At 42.2% G+C, this 25319-nt stretch overlaps 1 protein-coding gene across 1 annotated transcript in view; it reads right to left on the bottom strand.

Annotated features, from left to right (window-relative positions):
• The window catches only part of ARHGAP20 (Rho GTPase activating protein 20), a 62463-nt gene that overhangs the window by 2602 nt on the left and 34542 nt on the right, over positions 1-25319 (bottom strand). The window contains exons 4-14 of the mRNA XM_075049966.1: positions 24126-24275; positions 22216-22257; positions 21149-21233; positions 18206-18283; positions 14145-14211; positions 12027-12209; positions 7390-7568; positions 4261-4422; positions 2757-2866; positions 1622-1811; positions 1023-1134 (exon numbers count right to left, since the gene is read on the bottom strand). Of these exons, the coding sequence (XP_074906067.1) occupies positions 1023-1134; positions 1622-1811; positions 2757-2866; positions 4261-4422; positions 7390-7568; positions 12027-12209; positions 14145-14211; positions 18206-18283; positions 21149-21233; positions 22216-22257; positions 24126-24275 (1358 nt within the window). The remainder of the gene's footprint in view (positions 1-1022; positions 1135-1621; positions 1812-2756; positions 2867-4260; positions 4423-7389; positions 7569-12026; positions 12210-14144; positions 14212-18205; positions 18284-21148; positions 21234-22215; positions 22258-24125; positions 24276-25319) is intronic.

The following is a 25319-nucleotide window of genomic DNA, read 5'->3' as shown; positions in this document are numbered from 1 at the left end:
TGGGCCCTATTCCGTATATGCGATAATTGGAATTACATTAAATCTCTTTTGCTCTGGGCTATGCTAAGCTGACTTATCTCACATTTGCAGCAGACAGAGTTCATGCATGGGCAGTCACCATGCCTCAGTGCGTGCCTGAAAACTTGTTCAGCTGCCGTAACCTATCGTGAGTCTGAGCTCTCAGTCCCAGCACATCCCAGCACAGCAGATCCCATGTGCTTCCACTCTTGGGGAAGGGGCAGCCCAGATTTCATTGGATTTCACCAAATTTCACTGGAGGCAGAGCATGAGGAGTTTGGGATACTGAGTCTGGCATGCCGGAGCAAGTGCCATTACCCCTTTTAGTATAGGTGAGCTGTGCCAAGATTTATTTTACAGAGATGCTGCTTTAGAAATATTTTAAGGAGAGACCCCAAACTCCAGTCAAAATTGATACTATCACAGAGTTGGAGAGAAAAAGAGCACTAATGATATTCTGGAATGCTCTGCCAACTAGTCTGTCAGACATTTTCAGTCACCAGTTCCATGATTTTTCTGTGCTAGTAGCAAAATCTGGATGTCCCATTGAAACTTTGGAGATCTCTCCCTTTTGATAATGAAGAATAGATGCTTTCAACCCTAATATAATGGTGTGACAGCTGTATTATAACCGTAAGTTGATCACTGACTTCCTGATACACTGGGAAAACATAGGGTGGGGCAAAAAATTCTAGACTTGAGATGAAACCTCCAATTTTTTTTCTTTCTTTTTCTTTGTTTCTCCTCCCTCCCTTTTTTTAATATAGTGGCTCAGATGACTGGATTAGGAGCAAGGGATTCTTTGAGACAGCGTTTTGTGATATGGTCCAGGTCTATGATAAGTTGAATCAGTGATTATCACCAATACTTTGGGCAAAGGAAAGATAACAGCAGTGTGTGGGAACACCACATGAAGAGGGAACAGCATTCTTCCATAGAATATACTGATCTTTTGCCTGGCTGAGTTTAGCTGTCTAACAGGATCAAAACATCATCTGTATTACCTGAGCTGTTCTCTCTCTTGCATGTCATCAGTATTTCTCCAAAGAGGGAGGTAATTTCCTCTCCAAAAATCCTGCAGCAATTCTCAGTGAGGAACTGTACCAGACTAGAAATCTGCAACACAGCAATGGGAGAGAGATGCCTTGTCAGATCTTCCATTATTCCACTCAGGGCAAGTTCACCGTACAGATGAGGAATAGGAGCAAACTGCCCACCCGTGGTGTGGCTCCTGGCAGCCAGGAACTCCTCTCCTGATCTCCTGAGCTTGAGGAAAACAGCCAGGCCCAGCTAAAATGTCTCAGTATACATCCTTGTATACATCTTTTCCATTTCTACTCTGCCCTGTTCCAAGGTCACCATAACCAGAGATCTTTTTGATGAGAGAAGCACTTTGCTAATACATTGGGTATTGCTTTATGATCTCCCTCCCCTTCTTCCAGGCAGATTATCAGAATAGCTCAATGAAGGTTTCTGGAGCCCTGATAAGAGGCTAAGTCCCAATCTTGAAGAGGTACTGACTGTTTTCATGTTTGTAACCAATAGCCTGGTAGAACAGGATGAAGGGTGGTTTGGTTTTTTACTACATTGCAGTGTCTCTTACCTTTTTTGTAAATTCACTTTCTATATCAGGAGCAGAGGAAACAGGAGGCCAGAGCAGGCTAGGTGCAATGCAGATAGCCAGATTAAAAGCATTCATCTGGTTCTCTTCAGATCGCATTTCTATACCATGCAGTACTCCAAAGATGTAACGTAAGAGAACAACATTAGCTCTGGGGAGCTGCTCTATTAACCTGAAAACATATACAAATATAATTCTTCAAATTAGCGACTGGACAAAATAAAACCATTTTCCATAGATACACACAAGTCAAGATAAAGAAAATACAGAAACAGGGTAACTAATTAAACCAGGGAGTGTGTCAAAGAGGTGTTCTTGCTCAGCTGCTTTCCCTCACTGTGACACATCTCTGAACAGTTTTCTGGGAGAACAGAAAACACTCTAACACATAATTAAAATCAGACTCTGTCAAATTAATGAACCAAGTACAATGTATGACATGAAACTGTATTTCACCTAAGTTGCCTGATAATTCACTATTCACTTAAACAAACAGTTCAGTTGTCTCTCCATGCCGTCTAGTTGCCATAAGTATACATGTATGTAAGTACGCATGAGGTCAGCTAGTGACCAAAGCTCTGTTTCCCATGACATAAACTTTGCCCACTTCCTGTTTTATATCACCTGCAAGGGTGGAGGTTTCCTTTGTCTCTACGCTCCAGTATTTTATTCACAATTCCATCTTGGCTTCAAAATGGTCACTAGAACTTGAGAGGAATGAGGGGGAATATATGAGGAACTGATTTCAGCTACCCTTTCACCCAGGACCCCGAAGCTCCCTGCAGATGATTTTGGGTTTGGTATCAGGCAGAAATCCAGGTCTTGGACAGCGTATTTATAAATACTATAAATATTTTTTTTCATGAAAGGATATTTCTTTTATTTACTGGTATCCACAAAAGGCAGAAAAGCAGGACAAAAGAGAGTCAGAAAATTGTCCCATACAGGCAATTGCCTAAGTATATATATGTAAGTTTGAATGCTCTGTCATATACAAAGATATTTTTAGCACCTATTAAAGAAAATTAGTTGAATGTTGTAAGTTGAATATTTGGGATCCTGCATTCTGGGATACAAATTTATATGAAAAGAATACAGAGAATATAAGTAACTTTACCTTTGGATGCTTTTTATCTTCTCTTCATTATTTCCCTGATCCATCACTGAGACCCACTTATCACAGAGCTGGGATGACAAAATGCTGCCTGGGATGTTGCGAAGAAAATCCTTATCAAGAGAAAAGAAGAACAAAACACGTGAACAGCTGTTCTGGAGCACAGGAGGGAGTAAGAATAAGATATGCAGATACAAGAGGATGTATCAGTGGGACAGCACTAGCTGACAAGCATCTTGTTCCACACAGCAACCAAAACCAGCAGAAAATCACTGAGATAAAGAAGTACTTTGGATTATGCTTAAAGTGAATATTTTCCTGCCCTTTCCTCACCCTTTCCTGTCAAAATAGAGGTATTCGGATGCTTCATTTGCTATTGCTGAACTAAAAAAATCTGCAGTGGGACCAGTTATTTTGATGTTGCATAATTTCTGCCTTTACTTATCACTGAACTTCATCTGTAGTTCCCGTTTCTTCTCCTTGCCTGACAAACTCCAATACCTCCAGACCATAAGCATTCCAAGGCACCCCTACCTTCCTTCCCCTAATCAATCCCTTTTGGTAATGGAGTACTTACACTAGCCATGGATAGTCTTGCTGCTCCAGTTTCCTAATACCTCAACCAATGGCGGGCAAACTGTTGCAACGTGGGAGCAAGCCCAAATCCTAGCTTCCCAAATAAGCTAGGGTAAGGGAAGCTATGATGCACGTGAATAACACATTTGCACTTATGTGGTAACTCTTCACTGTTAGAAATGCTAAGCAACTGCCCCTCAGTGAAACTGTTACCATGGGATGAGCATTGCACACCAGCACTTTGCATGGTGCAGCTGTCCTGCCCTAAATGCATGTCCTAAATCCAGCAGTAGGAAAGTAATTTTGTACGTCTCACCCATGAAAACCTCTCACATGGTAGCAAGAGGTATGGCTTTCTGCAATAAAAATATTCCACCGAAGAAGTGCTTGCTTGAGAATGGAGATTACTATTTCTTTTAAGCACAAACTACACATAAACAGATGCACTGCACTAAAATGTGAAAAGAAATATGCTGATCCTCCTTGTAGCTGATATTTTACTGACTTAGATAGAAGTCTGTTGGAAAAGATAATGCATAGGAAATTAATCCAAATATTTTGGGCAAAACTATACACTCACTAGGGTCTGTAGTGTAGGGTATTACTGACGAGTAAGGAAACAGGTCTGCAAACCTGCCTTTCTAGTATTTCATTGATTTTAAGCAGAGATAAAGAGAGTAACAGGACCAGGTTGTAGCTGAGACCTCAGGAAAGCTGGCAGCAAAACAAGCTGGCTAGTCCTCTTCCCCATCCTAATTCAGTGGTAGCCTCCTTTGGAGATCCTCACAATGTTAATGTGCCAGCCCATTCTTCTTAATTCAGCCCACCAAGTCCTCTTTGGGCCTGTCCCTGGGGAAAAGTCCTACTTGTTTGTGCCCAGGATCGGCACTGCTCTCACCCAAAAAGGGGGAAAGGAATGTTCTTCCCATACCTTAAACAAAGATGCTGTCACAAATATGGATTCGCAGGCTAGGTCCACTTCAGCACCTGAATCAAGCTTCTCCTTGAGCTCCTTGCAGGTTTTTGCACTTCCAGAGCGTCTGAAAATACCCTCGGTGGAAGGGCCCTCTTGGTAAAGGAGGGAAAGCATGTCCTAAACAAAATTAAAAGGCAGAGAAGCTTTCTCAGAAATATATTTTATGGTCTAGTGCCATTAAAATGTAGTTTTGCCACTTTTGCCCCAGGTGAAAACCTTTGAGTCCTAAAACAACTCAAAAATCAAACAGAAGTCAAGGCTCACCCTCCACGCCACACCAAACCGCACAGCAAAGCTGTGGTCTGGGGCACTGATCTTGGAAAAAAAATTCCCTCAGAAATGCTGTGCTGCCACTGCTGAGCACTAACCTTCTGCATGATCTTCCAGGATCTGTGCAAGTTTTAGCCAAGTCATTTAAATAAATAAACACTCTGGTATGGGAAAAGGACACTGGTCTACCTAATCCAAAGCTCTGCGTGTGACAGTGGCCTCAGCCAGACACCACCTTGCAGGAAGATATGAGACCCTCACCGCTCATCAGTGTGTTCAACACTATCATTGATCAGAGATGAAGACTTCTGTTCCATGCCTGGATGTCTGAAAAAACCAGACATTTCATCTAAGCTGGAAAGTGCTTTGTTTGTTAATATCTATCTGCACTTCTACAGCAGATCAGAGTCAGATTTTTACGTCCTTTGCTTCTTGTGAGTGGTATTGTACTCTGGAAGCCGCTTAGGGCTGTTTTAGCGAGCCCACCTCTGGGGCAAGGTGTTCCCACCTGGGAAGTCACCCAGAGGGGGCTAAAGTTTGGCTTACAGCTCCTCTAAAGCCAATGAGGCTGCAGAGGAGTAAACAGGTAGGCAGTTCACTACATGACATATTTAAAAGGAAAGGGAAAACAAGCAGATTCCTGCCTAGCTTTTAAAATAACAGGAGGGCCTGATTTCTTCTGCTATGTAAGAGAGGAAAATAAGCAGAAAAGGAAATGCTGAAATCAGAGACCTCTCCTGACGTAATATGTACATGATATTTTCCAGCTACTTAATTCTCTGTGGTCTCCTGTGGGTCATCTCTCAGACATGCTGGTCACCTCTCCCCAGGCCTGCTCCAAGAGATGTGGAACTTATCATGTTTGTCTCTTCCAAGGGGGAAATGCGTGCAGACAGTCTCTGGGATTATGTGCATGCACACAGTGGCCTGAGGACCAAGTTATCAAAGAGATGGCAAGAAAAGGGACACTGGGGGAGAGTCTGTCATCATTAAACCAAGCTACTGTAACAGTAATGGCTAAGCAGTGGGGTTTGGTGACTTTCCTAGTCCGGGCTGTAAGGTAGGTCTTCCCGACACACAGCAGTGCAAATAAGTCTAATGGAAACCATTATTTTTACTTTTCTTTTTAACGTTTCTTTCTTGTTCTTGCAGAAGTTGAAAGCCAAGCATTCATGTAAGTGCAGACGCTTCGTAGGATCACCTTCATGGCAGCAGGACTCGTGGCAGCATTTCCATTTTCTCTGCAGGGATTTAGAGCTCTGCTTTCAAAACAGGCTGAGTTCCACAGCACAGGATCTTAGCACATGAACAATTGGTTTGAAAATATATTTTGAATAAAATACCCACAAGATAAAACTGGGAAGCCCCTCTTAAAGTAGTAAACCCAGACAAAATTACATGAATGAAGCTAATGGTGTAAGACAATTCAGTGTGGCAATGGCTAAAAGAGAGCCCTTCAGCTGTGAAAGCAAGTTTGAAGCTCTGAAGCAGAGGTATCAAACATGCCTGCAGCATTCATCCCTGATATTTTCCTTCTCTTGTAGGTGAATCCCACACAGTCCCTCAGATGCAGTATTCCATTCTCCAGAGATGCTGCATGAAATCAAAAGTAAGTTATATTTTGTGGCATAAACACAGTGGTTAAGATTCAAAGCACAAAGTCTACCAAGCTGTGAGTCTATGCTTAGTAACTTTGTTTTTTTCAGTTAAAAATTTACTAATATTTATGTTCTGGAGAAATTTCTGAAATGCAGCATTGGCTCATATCTCAGAGAGAATGAGGGACCAGATTCTTACAGAGTCCATCTCTGGAGGGCTTACTTAAATAACCTAAATGGTAAAAATGCACACTTCTCCCGCAAAAGAAAATAACAAGCCCACACTATTAAAAGACCTGAAGAGTCCTGGTTTGATTCACTATTCAGGCAGCGATAAAGGAGCACATCAAGCACAAGCTTAGGAGACAAACCATCTCTCCCTGTAAACTGCTATAACCCCACTGATTTCAGTGGGGTTCTGGCAAGTTGTTCCAGCCGAAAGTCGGGTTGTTAGGATGAGGGGCCCAATCCTGCGGGGCTCACTCCCACTCTGTAAACATTTCAACTGCTGCATTGACCAAAGGGTAGCCCTCAGTCCTGACCAAAAATGCCACACATCTGCCTTCATTATGCCTAGGAACAGGCTCTAGGACAACCTTTTTCATGTTCCTGGACTGGTTTTGAGAGCATCCACAGCACTGGCACTCCCTCGAGACAGGATGAAAACACACTTCTGCAGCCTCTGCCTTCCCACCTATTTTTGCAATGGTGCTGTCAGATCAAAAATGAGGACCCAGAATGGTTGCCTGCCCTGGAATGCCTTCAAGAAAGGCTCTGAAACTGTCTACTTAAGGGCAGGTAGCATTTGTATGCACACGTGGACTGTCTATACAGGACAGTAGATGCCACATTTATGGAACTGGGGATTTTAGAGAGATCTTGGGAGTGTTTTAAAAAGTATGTGTGAACATGGCATTTAGTTACACTGCGTAAGTGAGGATTAGGGAACCAGTCTTATAGCGTGGGCTATAAAGAAGAAATAGCCCTGAGGAGCAGACCGATCACATACATTTCTCAAGCTGTTTGTTATTAACCAGGCCTGGCCACAGAATATGTTAAAAACCAAAGTTCTTGCTGAGAACCACAAATGAGGTTTTCTTCTGGTTTCTCTGCCTGGGTAATTTCAGTGTCATGTTTACAAAGTGTCCCCGTGTTCTCATTCACTACACAAAGAAATTCCACCACTGTAAGAGCCAGCCCTGAGCCTGGGACTCACCAAGAGGGGTTTGGGCAGGTTGTCATCCTCACAGATGGCTGTTAGCAAGAGGCCAAAGAGCTTCCCAGGAGCAGCAGATGTTGAGGAGAGGGGTGCATTGTCCAAATGAGTGCCTGGGCCACGCCAAAAAGCCCAATTTATGATAGATCTTTTCCTTTTGAATGACTTTTGGCTTAAGTCTGGGAAAAGAGAAAGGTGTTTATTAGAAGAAATGCAGTTCAATTCTAATTCCAGTATTTGTTTTGTGGTGGTTGCTATAGTTTCAAGGGAAAAAATGTCATGAACTCAACCAACTCCCTGGCATCCATCTCAGCCTAATCCACCATGCACATACCTGTGCGTGTGTGTGTGGAGAATGCGCTGCCTTACCCAGGCTCTTAAGAGGATCACCAGCATCTGCACTGCACTGCTGGACCACAGTGTCAGCACTTACCACTAAGTGAGGGATGGCAAACCTCAGCCTGCTGACTTCACACGGAGCTGGAGTGTGCTAAATAACTCATTTCCCACCCACAGGTGCAAAACCACAGACCTTATTTGGAAAAAAATGATACATAAACACCACTGCCCTCACCTTGGCTTGCTGTCCGGAGGCATCCTAGTTCTCCTGGCAATGGGGGAGAGCACCTGGTCTCCCCACATGTAACACCAGAGAATGAACTAATGGGGTGAGACATTTTCAGACTAGGAAAAGTCGCTGCCTTTGCTCTCTTCTCTACAAAGCAAGAGTATCATTAATGTCCTCGCTCCAAGCATTTGCTGACCATGGCCCAGGGATGGTGCCTGCCCTTTAATCAATGCCTTCCAGATGGCATTTCAGCATGCTGCCAACACGCTGATGGGCTCAGTTTGTCTTCATTTATTTTAACGTATTTCATGAGATATCTAAAGAGCACCACTAATTGAAGCTCTTATTTGCAGTGTATAGAGAAGGAAATACTAGTATTGGAATACAAAAAGGGTTTTTTTCATATGACCTTTCTCAACATCAGCCAGTGTAAAGTCTTCTTAACAGCATGGGCTACTGCTAAGGGTGGGTTGAGGCTGTTTATGATGAAAGTGCTAACTGGGAAAAACTTATTCTAATATATTTTTCCTTTTCTAGATGTTTTCAAAGCCAGTCAGCTTTGATTTAGTTGCTTGCCTACCCTATGCACCTTTCTATTAGCTGATTCTTCCACCTGGTCAAACATTTTGCCTTCTGTTCTTGCAGAGGGTAGAAGCAAAACTTGCAGAAGTAAGGAGTGTGGTATAATACCATTTTTTTTCTCTCCTATGCTTTACTACATTTGTTTTTTAGCCCAAATAGCAATTTTCATTATATGTCATTCCATTCTAGGAGATCATGCTCCCTTTGGGAATGGGTGGAAGTCTTTTCATTAGAGGCTTACAGGATGAAAAGTTACAGTTTAACTCAAAATGTGAACATATGAATGAGAAAGCCTGATGAAAAATTCTCTTCATAAAAAATAACAAGGAGGGTATACATTTTAAGCAGTCCAAAGCTCCATGAAATATAAGCTTGGCAGTGTCTAAGGCTTTACTTGACATGTCATGTTTGGGGAGAACATAACTAACCTGTAACTTTCAAAATGACATTTTTTTCTTTTAGATGAGCTGGATATTAGCACATGAATATGGTTTGCTTCACTTGGAGTTCTACTCACACAACGGCAAATACATATTGGTGTTTTTTTTCTGGCAACCCTGTAGATCTCAGTGGAAGTAAAAATTAAGAAGAGATGCTATTTTGGAGAACAAGGAATAGCAGAAGTGAAAAAAAAAAAAGGGTCTTAAAATTAGGAACTTTTCTTAGTGGCTCACTTAGTTTGCTCCACTCTTAAAAGCCATGGCTCAAATGGACAATGTGAGCAAGGGGTAACTGTGATGAACTGCAGCTCTCTCCTGGGACAGGAAGGAAATCTTAATCAGGGTTCTTCAACATATCAGAGCAGAAACCAACAACTGATGTACAGCAACGAAATGCCATGACGCTTACAAAACTAACATTCACTGAAAACAGGGAAACTCATCCTTTTCATACCCCCTTTTCTAAGGGGGTTGAGAATTCTTAAGGTAAAGAGCAGATGAGAAGGGGAAGACGTACACTTTCTTCTCTTGAACCTGTCCAAAGTTACAACACTAGGAGAAGCCCAACCTCCTCTCAGCCAAGACAGATGCCAATTATTGCTCTGTGGAAGTACTACCATAAAAAAACATCAGGGCCCTGCTCTGGTGGATTATTCTAGGCCACAATCAGGAAAAAATCAATACTTCTTTGGTTGCAGATCTTGCTCAGAGCTCACAGTACCCATCTATTCTGCTAATAATTTACATGCAGGAAATTTCTATTCATAGGTAGTATCCCAGCCATGCAAGTGGCATTTCCTCTTCTTGCAAACTAATCAGAAACTTCTAAATAAAACCTCAGATCTATTTAACAATGTAGCATTCTTTCTGATCAAACCTCTAACTGTCAGTTTTCAAAGACCTCCTTTCTGTATTGAGACCAACTTGTTGAAATTTTGCTTTCTCTTTCGACAGATGATGAAATAATAATTTGGATTACAGACTAGCCACTGACAGCAGTCGGTTCTTTCAAGTTAAACTTTAAGTGAATCAGTATTTACAATACTTTTTAGACAGGTGCTCATGAGCATTACTTAATGGCTATGTTTAACCGGTAGGTGACCATTCCTGTTACGTGCTGAAAGGCTGCAGGAGAGGCAACAGAAACACTCCAGTTCTTCCACACAGTAAATTCTTCTGTACTTTTTTTAACCATCCTGCCAGGACAGCTGATGCAACTACACCACCACAGTTGGTGTCCACACAGCTACTTATTTGACATGACGGCCAGTTGTCAGTCATGTCTGCTTGTCAACACCTACAACGCTGCCTAACCATGGTGCATGCTGGTACAACTGGGCAGCTACCCCTTGCTGCCTCCAGAAGGGACAGCACGTCCAGCACAGCGGTGTCGGTGCAGGGAAGTGATGGCAGGGAGGATAACACAGCATGTGTGGCAGTGAAATGTGGGGTTACAGACTCCGCTCCCGGTAAATTTGCCCTGTATGTGGTGGTGTGCCTAGTGGTTACCTAACAACAGCACAGATTTTGGCTTGCTGATCTGAAGATGAGCCCAAAGACAGATCATAGCCTTGGCTTGCACACAGGTACTCTTTGCCATTTTCCAAAACTGAAATAGGTAAGAAGGAGTTAGGAAGAGCACAACGACCAGCGCTATATGCAAGATAATCTGGTTTGCAAGCAGCCAGACCTATACATCACTTTAAAAGGTTTTGTCTGATAAAGTAGGAAAGGTGAATGGACTAAAAACCTCTTTCTCCCACTTAGCACAGTCCCTGTGTATGACTTGCAGGCTGCCCCACGCTTCTGCTGCCCCAAAGCCAGCCTCGCCTCCCCTCCTGGGGCTTGCACAGCACCGCTGACAACACATCTGCATTAGAACTTCACAGGCCTGATTTACATTTCTATTTTCTCTTGCCAGTCAATGTCAGCTGCCAAGCAGGGCCTGTAAACCTAATTACACCCCTTTGCTAGATTGACTCATTCTTAAAATATGCCATGAAGTAATATATGATACAAATTACTGGGGAGGGGGATGAAGGCATGTGAAAAGGAAATTAATTTATATAAAATGCAACCAATTTCTGGAATAATTTGTAATAGACACTGGTATAGCTTCATTATATTTAATTTCTAAAAATGTTACAAATGGATTCCATTCATATATTGTGGGAGATCTTGGCTACTGGGGACTGCACAGGATAACAGTGTGCATGTTATTTTTATTATTATATGGTCATTAATGGTGAAGTAGGGCTGAGTTCCCAACCAAGCTGAGTATGCCAGTGTGTTAAGCACAATAAAACCACACCATGGGATGCATCCTTCCCCTACAGAGTTTTTAGTCTAAAGCCCCAATCCTGTAAAGATCTCGTTTGTTTTACCCATGAGCAGTGAGCAGTCATTGTGTCATTGACAACAGAGTGCAAAACAGAGAGCAGGTGCTCATATTTCTGCAGCATCAAAGCCAAAGGCAGAAGGAAATATTACTGTCTTCATTTTACTCAGAGAACTGCAATAAAGGAGTTGTATTCGCTCACTTCATCTAGGTACTCAAGTACATGCCTAGGCTTTGCCACGTGAGGGTCCCAGTGAAGCAGGTGTGTAGTCCTAAGTACCTTGTTGAGATAAAGGATGCTGCCAAATGTTGCATGGGAATTCTGTGCCGAAGTCAAGCTTTGACTCCTGAACCGTAAAACCACTCTGCCTTGCTACAGAGCACAGCGAGGGCTGCAGAGAGAAGCTCGGCTAATAGACTTACAAAAAATTGCAGAGGAGAGATCTTGTCTTTCTTTCGCTGGTTTTAGAGCAACCATTTGACAGGCAGCTTGTCAAAATGTAACTTACAAAGATGACAGGTATACAACAGCACACTTAAATCAGGGAGAGCTACACTGCAAAATCCCCCATGCAGCTGGAAGGCACATCTGCGTGCTCCCCTTCGCTTTCCACCACCCTCACATCCCGGCGCGTTTGCTTCCTGTAGCAGAGCCAGGGAGGTAGCCGGGCTCTGGGCGAACGATGCTGGGGCAAGGGGGGCAACGTACCATTCAGCTGCTGGCACACAGCCAGGCGGCTTGGCTTCAGCACAAACTGGCACTGCAGCTCCTGGGGCAGCTGCTCCGTCAAGAAGGACCCCTGAAGCTGCCTGGGGCAGGCACAGTGCTTTGATCCATGGGGCATAGCGTCACGAATGTGGCTCATTTTAATTCCAAAGGGATATTCATGTCCTGTTCAAAGAGAAATCATAATATTCTGTGTTGGATTGACTGGAGGCTTGCAGAACTCCATCTGCCTCGGAGGAAAAGCAGATTTTGCATACTGGCCTGCAGCACTTTCTCTCTCAGCAATCTCAGAATTGATGCTTTTCTGCATATCTACATGGACATAAATCATATACTGGCAGATACGGAGTTACTGTGTTTGGTGTAGTTAAACAGATGTAAAAGTAAAATCAGGCCTATTACAGCTGTATCACATAAAAGCCCATGAGAAAAAATAAAAGTTACTACTTCTGAATTAAATGTTTATTCTTTCTACTGCTTTACTTGTGACACTGAAAGTTGAAGTACTGGTTGCTTATATTGTTCTAGCGAGAAATGAGATTTCGGCAGCAGTCAATTTTTTGCTGAGCATGTAAAACCAAAAAATCCAGTACGAAAGTGATCTTCCCTCCCTCTCCATGGTAAGTGCAACAGCCATCAACTCAGTCAAACGAGACACAATTATGGTTCCTGTCTGAGGCTGAAACAGGAAGGAAACGTTAATCACAGGGCTAATGTAAATGAACTACACTCGGCATTAACCAGCATCTTTGGGGACTACACAGAGGCAATTCATTTCTGGAGGAGCTTTCAAAAATGCCACCAGAAAGATATTTTTCGGACTTGCCTAAAGACCTGGTGGTTGAAATATATTAAATATGGGCACAATGTTAAGATGTTTTAGTTAACTTGCACTTAGGCTTCAACACTGATAGTGGAAGAGATGTTATTTGAGATTATAGGTAGTGTGAAGCAGAAGCACAGTCTAACTCTGTTTCTGATGTCTACCTGTGATAAAAGCTGGCTTTACCTAATAAACCTTTGCATAAATATCAAGAACAGCATCAGTTTTATATCAGGTTCTTCTTTTCCAAGGACTGTAACTTGAATTTGAAGTGAGAGAGTCAGACAATTAGAAAGGCCTTTCCCGTTTCTGAATTCTCTGGTTCTATGTTTAAAAGCAAATTTTATCTGAAGAAGTTACACATAATAGTCAGAAGGACAAAGTCTGGTATGTTTCAGAGAGAAACCGGTTTGCACTGTCTATGAGGTGCACAAGTTAGACATTTTATAAATATTAACGTTGTCTGACTCCAGCAAAGCATTTGTAGCTAAGGCCGCTTTAAGAAGGAATGCTAAGATTTACTGGGGTTAGATTTGCAGGAGGAAAACAGAAAATCCACAAATTTTTCTTGTTCTAATCATCTGTGAACTCATATAGCGCAAGTAATGCCAGGCTTCTACAGGGAAAGGTTCTTAATAATGGGAAGGGATTTGTTCTCAGTGAATCATGGGCCAAAATCAAATCACTCCATCCAATCACTTCAGAGCTTTGGGTTGATTCCTGGGGAGGAAAGGTCTCAAAAAGCATTTTAGAAAGTGAATAACCAATAATTTTCTCCTAATCAGAGGGGACCTGTCAGCCAGTAAGAGAAATACAGGATTGGAACGGACCTCTTGAATCAGTTAACTTGAGTTGTGGAAGAACAGAACATTTCTCAAAACTCTGCTGACTTTTGCTGAGGAGGGGAGTAAACAATGCTATGGAAGTGTAGGAAGAAATATGGTAAAGTTGGACTGGCTCCAGGAGAGGAGGTGAGTGAGTGGAGAGGCTGACTCTGTAGAAAGACTGAGACTCATGCAGCAAAATTGGGGCAGAAATAAATGAACTTTTTTAACCTCTTAGTGACAAGCAGACAATTGCTCTTCAAAACAAAGGATCAGCATCTGAGTAGCTCCCCAAATAGGCAAAACTGCGTGACAGGGAAGTAAGAGAAAAAACAGGAAAAACAAAACAAAACAAAAGAGGAAACTGCATTTCACTCTTCTCTGTATTTCTTGCTTCCTTCAGCACTAAAAACTGAGTGAATGTTGAAAAACAAAACCATGCCAAGGACTTACCAATAAGAGGGTAAGGAGCATCTTCTCTTCCTGAAATCACCCACAGCTTATAGTCTTTTTCAGAGCCCTTTAAAATCAAAATTAAGAATAAGTTTGCCAGCCATTAAGAATAGGTTTGCATTAGGTTTCTCACAATATAAGGATAACCTGCACCTTGCCAGTGGGGTCAAAGGAATCCCCTTTACTTTTGCAGTGCCCAAATTTGCCACCAGCAAAGCTTCCAAATTGTCTCTGTCAGATGCACTGTGGTTTATGTGACCAGGGTCCAGCTCTGAGCAGTGAGGGGGGCTGGACCCCATCATTTCTGAAGGAAAAGGGGGAGATTTGCCCCAGTTCTTTCCCTGCTCCTGAAAGCAGAGGGATGGAGGTCAGAGCCTGCCAGGACTCAGGATGGCTTCTGGGGCCAGACCAAGATGTTAGCCATGCCAGGCCCCCCCCATGGCTGAATCGGTCCCCACGTGCCTCCCCACTCCCAGGAGGCGGGACATGAGGCAGCCCCCAGCATGAAGGGGACCTCTGGCCCCGGGTGCTGCTCCTGGCCCCCAGCGCCTCTGTGCCCCACTTCTCCCCGTCATCGCTGAGCAGCAGCCAGCCCCAAGGAGAGACAGGTCTGATCCCCCAGAGGGATTACAGATAAGCAGCATGAAGCAGAGACCTGCTGCAGAGTGTGTAGCAGACAGCGGGCCGTTCGTGTGAGCTAAGGTGACCCTTCAGCTCCACCCTGAGTATCAGGGTAATCGCATCCTCCAAGACATGTTCTGGCACACAGGCACCCCCAGCCTCACACCCGAGACCCCCGCTCCACCACCTCCCCAGCTCCTCTACATCCCCTGCAAGCAGGAGGAGCTCAGGCTCACCAGCCAAGAGCATCCGATGCCCTGCGCTGGAGAGCAGGGCAGGAGCACCTTCGCCTGAGACCTGAGCCCACGCTGATGATGCCAAGGCGAGGATGGCACCCAGCGGGCTCCTGGCACTCAGTGCTGCCGCAAAATCTCCTCCTAGGGCTGCCGTCGGCCCTTTTGTGCAGCCCTTTTGTGTGCAAGGGCTTGGGAGCGCTGGATGGTGCTTTAAGAATGCTGAGCCCTCTTTTTAAAATTTACAGTGGGAGAGGATAAATTTACATCAAAGGAGACAACTTCCAGAGGACTGGAGAATGTGACCATCTTTGGGAAAAGCTGCGTAAAAATGCTGATTTTAAAGCAAATTCTAAATATCGCCTTGAGCATAAATATACAAGCCAATGTTGCAGTGTAGTTGAAGAAGGAGAATAGCACATTATTTCAGATATGACGGTGAGACAACAGAAATAACAAGAATGACATTTAATATAAACTACTCTCAGGACAAAAGCAAGTGGATAAATACACTGTGTGAAAAGTGGTCTATTATACCTTAAATCCCTTTTCAGTGACACTGCTAAATCAGGATAATTAAAATCTAAAAGTTTTCTGGCTACAAAAGGTGATAAATACCTCATGACAGTTTAAATCCTACCTCCTTTTAAACAGATTTGCCTACTATCCTGCATTGGCTGGATTTTCACCCAGTGTCCCCACAGCTCTTGAGACTCTTTCTACTTGCTGCACGCACCGGGTGTAATGCTGATACACCCAATAAAGGCTTTGCAGTTTGCTTGCTGACTGACAGAGCTTTCTGGCCCATATTAGCACTGCTGTTAAGTTAGCTAGCAGGGGGCAGAAGGAAAATAAATAGGCTTTGGAGACATCTCTGATGCCTCAGGGCAAGCAGCCAGGAGCAAATAAATACAGCTGAGGAGCACAAGAAAGGGTATTTACTTTTCCTTTTAAACACATATATGAAAGGGTTCGTTGCTGTGAAGGGGAAGCAGGGGAAGGGGAAGCACTAGTAAGCACAGTTTCAGAAGGCAGACTGCTCATCTCTCGATTGCAAATGTTGTCCTTTATGGGCTTATGAGGCCATTTGTCAGCATAAATGTGACTGTCCCAGAAAAATCAGGAAGTGAACTTACGGAGCTGGGAAACCCAAGGCCCTTCTTTCTGCCCCACTTGATAATTTGGAACAGATGATCAATGCCATTTTGCACAAACTAGTTGTCATTTTACTAGAGAAACCACAGAGGGAAAAACCCTGATGTGTTAAACCAGAGTGAACTCAGCCAAAGTAATAGCCCCATTAATCACACAACATGTGAAATGTAGTTTTTATAATTGCCATTGAAAAGCCATAGAGCTCCTTTCAAGTGGTTCTCTCTTGACATAAATAAAAAACCTCAAGACGGCGCATAAGGAAAAGCTTCTTTGCAGTCAGAACAATCCTTCGAGGGGGTTGGGTGTTTGATTGATACACAGGCTACAGCTTAATTTATTTAGCTTGTTTGATTTTATTGCTAATCTTATGATATGCTTCTAATGAAAAAGGCCTTATGCTACAAAGATGCGGTGAAAAAATGTAGTATATTACTTGGGCAAATAATTCTGCAGGCAAGATTTTACATCTTTTGGATGGCTTTCATTCTTTTTCCACTTGAAATAAAAATGTAAAGAGGAGGAAATGGTTGATTGTAATACATACAAAAGAACACAGAGCTGAAAACTAACCAGCTCCTCCGCCTGCTCATCTCAAACAAAATATTCTCTTCCAATACTACCATCTTCCTATTTTTTCTGTACACAAAATGAGGAACTGCAAATGACACCCATAAAATGGGTAAAAATGAAGCACATCATAATAAGGACTTGCAGTTGTAATATAGCACAGTCTCTTGATTTTTGGTGCAGAATGAGGGAGACAATCTGCAATTAAAATCCTAATTTTAATTCACATCTTATCCTTTTCACCTTGCAGTCCCTCCATCAACTCCAGACCTACCTTAATTGGACAGACTGCTGGATCCTGAGCTTAGGCCGGAGCCCCAGCCCTGGTGTAAATGGGATGACTGAGCTATAACAAGATGACTAGACAGAAATTGCTGTGCGTGGGAAATACCAAGCTAGCAGAATAAGCCCCTGGATGCATTAAAAGCCTGTATAAATTAGGGATAACGAATGCTAGAGAAGACAAAATCTGAGGTTACTCCAACTTTTGCTGGGGGTCTCCAGAAGCCCCAGGGAAGCACAAGAGTGGCATTTTGGTCATATTCGACTCTTTACACTCAGGGTTGTGGTAAGGAAAGACTTGTCAGATTCCATGCAATGAGATAAACATATGCATCATGAGTAAGACATTTAAAAAAATCTTGGTACCCAAACAGCAGACTGACAGGCCAGTTAAAAAGCTGTCACCCAGGAGCTTCAATGACCATCAGTGTTGGTTGGAGCCACATTGTGAAACAATGAGAGAAACAGAATAAGGGAGCCAGAATTCTTGTCCCTGGCATTCATTCATTACTACACCTAAGGCACTACCGTGTCTGGTTTAGAGCAATGGGAGCCAGCTGAGGCAGTACTTGATCTACTAGGAATTGCTGCATCTACTTGGTGCACTACGCTGCATTATCATAAGTCCTGTAAAAACCTTTTTCCAAAACAGTTTCAGGACATTGCTTAAATTGGGTGCATTCAGATTCTGTGCAATCACTCAGTTATATTCATATCTCACATAACACTAAAAGTCCATGGATATTTAGAGTGTCTGATTTGGACACTTGAGAGCAGTGCTTGTACTTGTAATCTGGGGACACAGCTGATCATGCATGTTTGCACATTTTTAAACCAACTAACAAGCAGGTCAGTAGGTTTCCTGTTCACAATGAAGTACGCAAAAGGAGCTGTATCAAACTTTCACTTCTTGTGTCAAGATATCTCCTCTCGGGCATCAGCAAAACAGATTTAAAAGCAACTTCAGATGTGATGGATCCCTTACAGGGATGAGAGACTTATTCAAAACTTTTAAGGCACTTGATGATCTCTGGAGGTCTATATATTAACAAGGCACTTTTGCTTCATTTCAACAACACTGAATTGCTATGATAAAGGATTTAATTAATGTTCATATCCTAAAACTTGGAAACAGTGCAAGAGAAGATTTGATTATTAAAAGTGACTATAAAAAGACTCATTAAAATGGGTGCAAGGACTTACGTTAACTCCCAGTTGTTGCAGGGCCATCAGAATTACATCATTTGCTGTATCAACATTGGTTACACTTAGGGTTTTTGACTGTGAACAGAAAAAAGGAGAAGGGGAAAGTGGCATTAAAAATTTGGATTTGCAAAGAGTATCTGAAGTGCAATAGCTCTGCATAATTCATTGTTGGAAAAATTGAGAGCATCCCGTTAAAATTTTACTTGATAAGTAAGTTATACTACATAGATAAAGATCCACCTGTCTGAGACTGAAGTTTGATTCCTCTGCTTTGTCACATACTTTCTGTATTTGCTCCCTGCTTCCCCAAAAGCTCCAACAGAAAGAAGAGTGCCATGATTAGTGGGGATGAGACCTCCATATTAAATTATGTGAAAAGACACAGCCACTAGCTGCACTTTAGACACCGCATAAGGAAAGTGTATGATTTGATTAATTTAAAAGCATGCTTGTTTCTTTTGAAAAAATGAAACATTTCAGAGAGTTTTTTCAGTGAAATAAGAGGTTCTTGTATCAATTGTTAATTGTTTCTGTCCTTTTCTACTGAAGATCTCCCTGGTAAGAAAATACTGTATACAGGCTGTTCATCTCTATATCATTTGCCACATTCTATATAGATTTCTCAAAGCGAGATTTGGCTTAGTACCAGAAGCACTTCCTCATGGTAATCTTTCATCCAGTTAAAATGCTATGTCTCCAGCATCCTCCAGAATCTGCTGATCGGCAGTATGGAAAAGCGTGGATCAGCAGAAACACTGCTTTCTAAATAGCTACGGCGGCCAGCACGAAGTGCCAAGCTTTGTGTCGGAGGTAGTGCTGCCTTCCACAAGGTAGTCTTTCCAGAGTGAGATTTCAGCACCTGCTGCCTGGCACCAGTATTACTCCTGTACAGCTGGGCAATGCTCTGTACCTCAGCACCATGGGTTGCTCTTATGCAGGGCAGTGCATTTCAAACACACCAGGATTAATGACTCCATCCTCAGCCCTGCCAGGATGTGGCAGCACCACTGCCATCACCTTGCAGAAGCAAGAACAAGTGGGGAAAGCATGTCCAGAGTGTTTTGGCTTGCACCATCAAAGCCACGCTGGCCTCACTTCCAAGCCGACAGGCAGCTCCCACACATCAAGCACAAGTTACTAAGCCCTCTTTAGGGGCAGGCTAGTTTGGCTCCGCTGACAAGACTACACAGCTTTGGATTGCAGCTGGTTCATGGTCAGCCTAAAGCCCTGGCAGAACAAACACATGCCTGCTGCAGCAAACCACCCAGGCATATCCAATGGCCCAAAGAAGGGAAGGTGGCAGAGCCGGGATGTAAATGTTCACTGCCAGTCCCAAGACAGTTTGCTATACCCTGCTACCCTGTGTAGCATACCAATTTTATACTGGCCATAGGAAGTTCAGGTGAAACAACCCCTTGACATTTTGCATTTAGAAAAGATCTGAGCTGTACATTTGTGTAAGTCCCTGATGGTAACAAGCTGCCATGGCAATCAAAGGGAAGTAGCGAGAATACTGTATATCTTGCTTCAGGACATGTCTGAATGCTCATACCATAAAAAATTTAACATTTGCCTGAAGCAATGACATCTGGCTCTCAGGAGTAGGTCGGCACATTTGCATAAGTTTTGCTCTTGGCTAGAATATAATAAAATGGTTTGTGCCCTGTGTTCAGTCTTCCCTACCCTCCAAAAATGGAATAATTCTTGGGCATCTCCAGCTGCTGTAGCACAGGGACCACAGTGCCATAAGAACTATTTGCATCACAAAGTTTCCATCTGCTCCTCCTCTGTTTTATTACTGATAATAGCTAGACTACAGTGTGTTGCTTCTAGGACTGTCAGCATCAGGAAACTGTATTTGGCACATGAGCTAATTATAGCTAAGGAGAAAAGACATTTAAAAAAATCAACAACAAACCCTGATACAAGAGGGCAACACCTGAGTGCACGTATGATTTATAGACATTTACACCTGAGCACATCTTGATCTGCATTTGAGCTATCACAGTTATTGTTATTGTTAATTAACATTTGCCTTAGCAACCTGGCAATTCTAACTATTATTGTTTACCTTAATAATGATTTTCTGAAAAAAAGGCAGACTCCTTTATGCTTATGTCTATGCAAATACAGAATTCTAAGAGGAGATTCACTGTTGGGCAAAGACCTCCAATGAAGTCTAACTTCTGTGAAAATTTCTTGTGTCCTTGCAAATGCTCTTTAGGCTTCTGAGCATGAAATACAAATCTTACAAGAACAGTTAGAAAGAGAAGACAAATGTATAAGAAGCAGAGGAAGAATGGATGGATTATCACTGAATGCTAGGGTGTTCCTAGGAAACTGGATACATACAAGAATTTAGTTTAAATTGGTTAAATATGACTTAGTAAAAAAGGTGCAAATCATCCTACGGATGACCTTCCTTTACCAATTTACCTTATACCTACAAATTTACCAGCATCAGTTAGTTGACGAAAAACATGCTTGAGGCAATTTCAGAGTGTTCATATACACAGCTTTACTGACTTACAATCATTATAAACAATAAAACACATTGCAAATTTGCAGAATTGAATGAAGGCAGCTGTGGGTTTAGATCAGTTATACAAGCAAAAAAAGGGTACATTGTACTGGCATTTCTGAAGATGCTTACGCATAAGTTCCGCTAGAGGTGTTTCTTGGGACTTCACACTGTACAGTCTTTAGTTTGCGTGCCAGAACCAGTATTTCTTACCAAGCACACTGTCTTTAAAAGAGAACTCATGTATTAAACAGGAAACAAACATTTCAGGGCTGCATATGCCAAGCCTTTTAAAAAGGCTGGATCCTTAAAGGAGGTTGCAAACCAAAGGAACCCTCCCAATATCCAAAGGATTTACAGGTGACTAGCACTCATAGGTGATGTGGATTTAGACCCCCACTTAGGTCAAAAGCACTTACATATGCACAAGTACCCACATCCTTTGCAATTATCTTCAGAGGAATGCTTTTAGGATAGTCTTTTTCCTTCTCTTCTCTTATTCGACTGCAAAACAAGTACGAAACAAGTAAATTTTTAATATTGTAAACATAAATACATGACAGAGATTTAAATAGCAATCAAGCAGTAACTGGATAAGCAGCAGATTTTTTGCAGATGTACTGCAGTAGAAAGATCTCTGAGGACAAGAAAGCATCCAGCAGTATCTGGAAGGGATGCTGACTGTGGCTCCCAGTAATACCTGTTGTATTAAAGTTCATTGTAAAAATCAGAGTAAGCAGCAGAGAAACCGGATTTAAAAAATCAAGCTAAAACTACCCACCATTGTGATGCCTCAGTCTGCACTACATGCTCCTACTGGAATCAGTTACACCCCATTGTACGGACCAGTTCAAAGGACTGAACAGAAGAGTGAATTATAAACCATCCCCAGCAAGGATGATTCAAACAACCCCAGAAACCCTGAAGAATCAGATAAAGACACAAACTTCAACCAGCAGAACTAGGTGACCAGAAAACAAAACCACCACTAGTAGTTTTCTGTCCACTGAATGAAATAAGACAGCTCTATTTACACAAACCTCCCCACCATTCCCTCCAGCTTGTGGTACATTTTGTAAGACCAAAATACAGCCAGCCATGAGCAGCAGATAGGTTAGAGCAGAGGTTCCTGAGCTGGGCTTGCTTAGATGCCATCACCATGGAAAAAGCCCCAGGCTCAACCAGAGCGATGGTGGCAGAGGCTCCTACAACTGTGTAGAGAAGGCATCATGTGTGATAGGAATCGCTCCAGTTTTGTGCTGAGCCATGTTCAGACACAGGGAAGCGTTTCCCTCCTTGCGTAGTGATCGTTGCATGAATGGCACATACCATCTTCTGCAGGGAGAAGACATGAGATCGTTTTTTTCTTAATATCACTTTGAAAGAGCTTATCTGTCATGATGGCATAGGCACCACAGCTTGGGAATCACTGGTCTAGATGACGGGCACTCTTTTCAGTGTCTTCAAACACTGTGTAATAAAGTACCTTTGCAAAAAAGACAGCCATGTTTCCTTTTGTTCTGCAGACCTGCAAGAATTAGAGAAAAACAGGGACAAATCAGCCGTCATTCTAATACCAAAATAGCCCATGTACAAACCACAGTGGAATGGACTGACTCTTGGTTGCAATTTCCATAAATACCTACAAAAACTAAAAGGTTTTTCAAAATTTGAATGAAAAATCTATTTCCCTGTAAAATAAACTGAAAAGCCTGCCACAGGGATCCAAAGGCCCAGTTACCAGTTTTTATCACAGAAGTTAAAGCTTTACCAGTGAATTCAGTAGGCAATGGTTTGAGTTCTTAAACTAATGTCCAAATAGGAGGGCACTTTAAAATAAGGGCTTAATTCAAAAGTTTAAAGGTATCTCCTCAGGTACATAGACTTCTTTCCACTTTCACTGTTCTAATTCTCTTCTTATTTATTACTTGGTTTATCACCACATCACAAAGTACACATAAGCCACAATGAAAAAAGGTCCCATTGTACTTAGTAGGGTTTAACTTTGGACATTTTAAGGCTTATCTCATTTATACAATTTCAAGGATACAAAACTGTCCAGTTAAATGTAGCTAATAATAGGATAGTGCAAGGAATCTAACCTAATTTTGCTTCAACTTTCTTGATTTAAATCCTGTCCCAGATGGGAGTAACTGCTATTCCCACTGCTGCTTCTGCAGATCAAGTTCTTCAAACTTTCAAAGCAGGTATTTAGGAAGCTACAAGCCTACTGAATGATGCTGTGAGGGTAATGCACTTTATATACATTAAAAATGTGATTCTGCTTTGACTGCTTCAATTCTGTCGGATATGCATCTACAGACTCATGCATGGCATTTTAGATTTTTCTGTGTACCTTCAGACATAAAATAATTTCAATTCCATAAAATCTGACTCTGTTTTTATTGAAGCTATTGCTTTCATATCCAACTATTTTCTGATAGCTATAAAGGATCATGTACTGTCTCTAGATCAAAGCTCATGTTTGTTGGCAAGAGTTCAATTGAAAATCAATAGAAAATTTCAGCTTTGTTTCAGGACTATTAAGTGAAAAAAACATAAACAGCACAACCAGCTCAATAGAGAGCAGTTTGTGCACAGCATTCTCTTTGGATATGGACAATGTGACATACAAATTAAGCTGCATGCATCAGCTTTTACTCTCTGTTGGTAAAGAGGAAAATGTATTTTTCAAGACCCAGCCAAATTACTGTGGCTAAGCAGCTGGGATTTCAGGGGGATGGTGCCCTCCCTTATCCAAAGTGACGACAGAGCCCTCCCGCTGAGACTAAAATTAGTCTAATCACTGAAATTACCTCTACAGCCCTTATGTGTTCTACAGTCAATGCTGCAAAGACAGACCAAAAATCTTTCTCTCTATTAAAATTCAGAGATTCTGCTTTAAGAGGAATTTTGACATGTTCTCTGGCACAATTAAACTAAAAAGAGAAATAGGACAAGGTCAGTATTTCACTGTATGTTTCCTGCTACTTCCAGTCCAAGCTCTTCTGTTTAAAAGTGTCCTACAAGAGTCTCTTTGATCCTTTCATTAGCTTGGCTGTTTACTATTTGTAGTTCACCTCATTAATTAGCCAAGATGTTTGTCAAGTTATACTAAAAAAAAAAAGAATTTCCACTGAGCAAGTCTGCAACACAGACAGTGCTTTGCCAAATCATTTATTTTCTCAAATTCTTAAGTGATAAGCGAGTATCACTGCCACATTTGCAGAGAGACAGAAGGGTGACTTGCTCACAGCAGAAGGCATCGGTTTAAGAATCAGTAAGTACATGCTTCTGACATTCACTAGTGCTGAAATGAATCCGTGACAGTCTCGTTACCTGTCAGCCTAAAAATATTTAAGTAACTTAGTAAATAAAACATACCTCAGTTCTTACCTGAAATTTGCCACACAGTTTGTGGTGGGCCAGCCCAAAACAAAGGACCTCTCTGGGTCTGTGCTGCCTTCACAGACTTCTTCTGTACAAAATGCTGTCCACATCTCACAGAGACGTGCTTGGCACTTTAGTTTGAAATGAGAGTGCGACCTGCCGGCAGAAATTCATAGGTATGTCACACACATGAAAACAGAGCAAGGCAGGTTAAACAACTCAGAGTTTCTTCTTCCTTCAGGCACATATGAAGCTTGCATTGGAGCTGATGGAAGAAGCACTTCTGCTTTAGTTAAAGAAAACAATGTTTTACTTGGGTTGCATATAAAAATATATCAATTTCTGATCTAAATGGGATCAACAGATATCTTATATGCGGGATAAATAGGTTGCTTGTGGCATCCCTGGACATCCCCCTTCTTCAGGGAAAACTGCCCATGTCTAGAGCTCCCCTCCAAATCTCACCATGAGGCAAAGATTGCCACTTGTGTTGGACTCTGCTTTCAGTGGCTTTAGGGCCATTGAGGAGTTAAGAGTATAGTTGGATTGCTTAGCCACAGAGTCAACAACTATGGTGAGTTTAAGTAGTGACCACTAGGCCAGAGCAAATGAAGCAATTCTGAAGAAAGAACAAGCAGAAAACTGCCATTTGTGTTAATTACAGCACAGGTCACATACAGCCTCCACAAAGTAGCTGCATGGTAGCTTTAGGCCCACACCACTTGGAGAATGAGCCAGGATTTTGTGCATTCTGAATATATCTACACATCTACAAGGAAGATACATAATTTCCCCAATTTTTTAAAAATTTGGCCCTTCCTGTATTTTATCCTACTGAACATTAGAGTACAGTAAAGGTCAAATTTACAGAATTTCATGTTTTAATTTCAACTCTTTTCTTCCACTTAATTTCTCATAATAAGTCTCCTTCGTTTGTAGGATCAGTGGGCACCAGTGCAATGTAAGAAACAAGTAAAATCTCACAAAGTCAGTCCAGCTCTGCAGCAATGCAACAGCCACTCATTTCAAGCCTTGCAGACTGAATTACCTGAGCTATGGTTCTCCTGGGCCAGCAGGGAAAGGCTGGAGGAAAAGTGTTCCCCCCGAAAATGTTTTTCCCTTCTAATCCAAGGACTGCAAACAAGAGCATGTCAGCTCATCACTGTGTTACAAATGTGGATGGGGACAGTGCCAGGCATC

This window comes from Buteo buteo, chromosome 18 (genome assembly GCF_964188355.1).
Source record: "Buteo buteo chromosome 18, bButBut1.hap1.1, whole genome shotgun sequence".
NCBI classification, from domain to species: domain Eukaryota; kingdom Metazoa; phylum Chordata; class Aves; order Accipitriformes; family Accipitridae; genus Buteo; species Buteo buteo.
The sequence above is the reverse complement of the archived record's forward strand: the minus strand, read 5'-3'. Positions and strand labels throughout refer to the sequence as shown.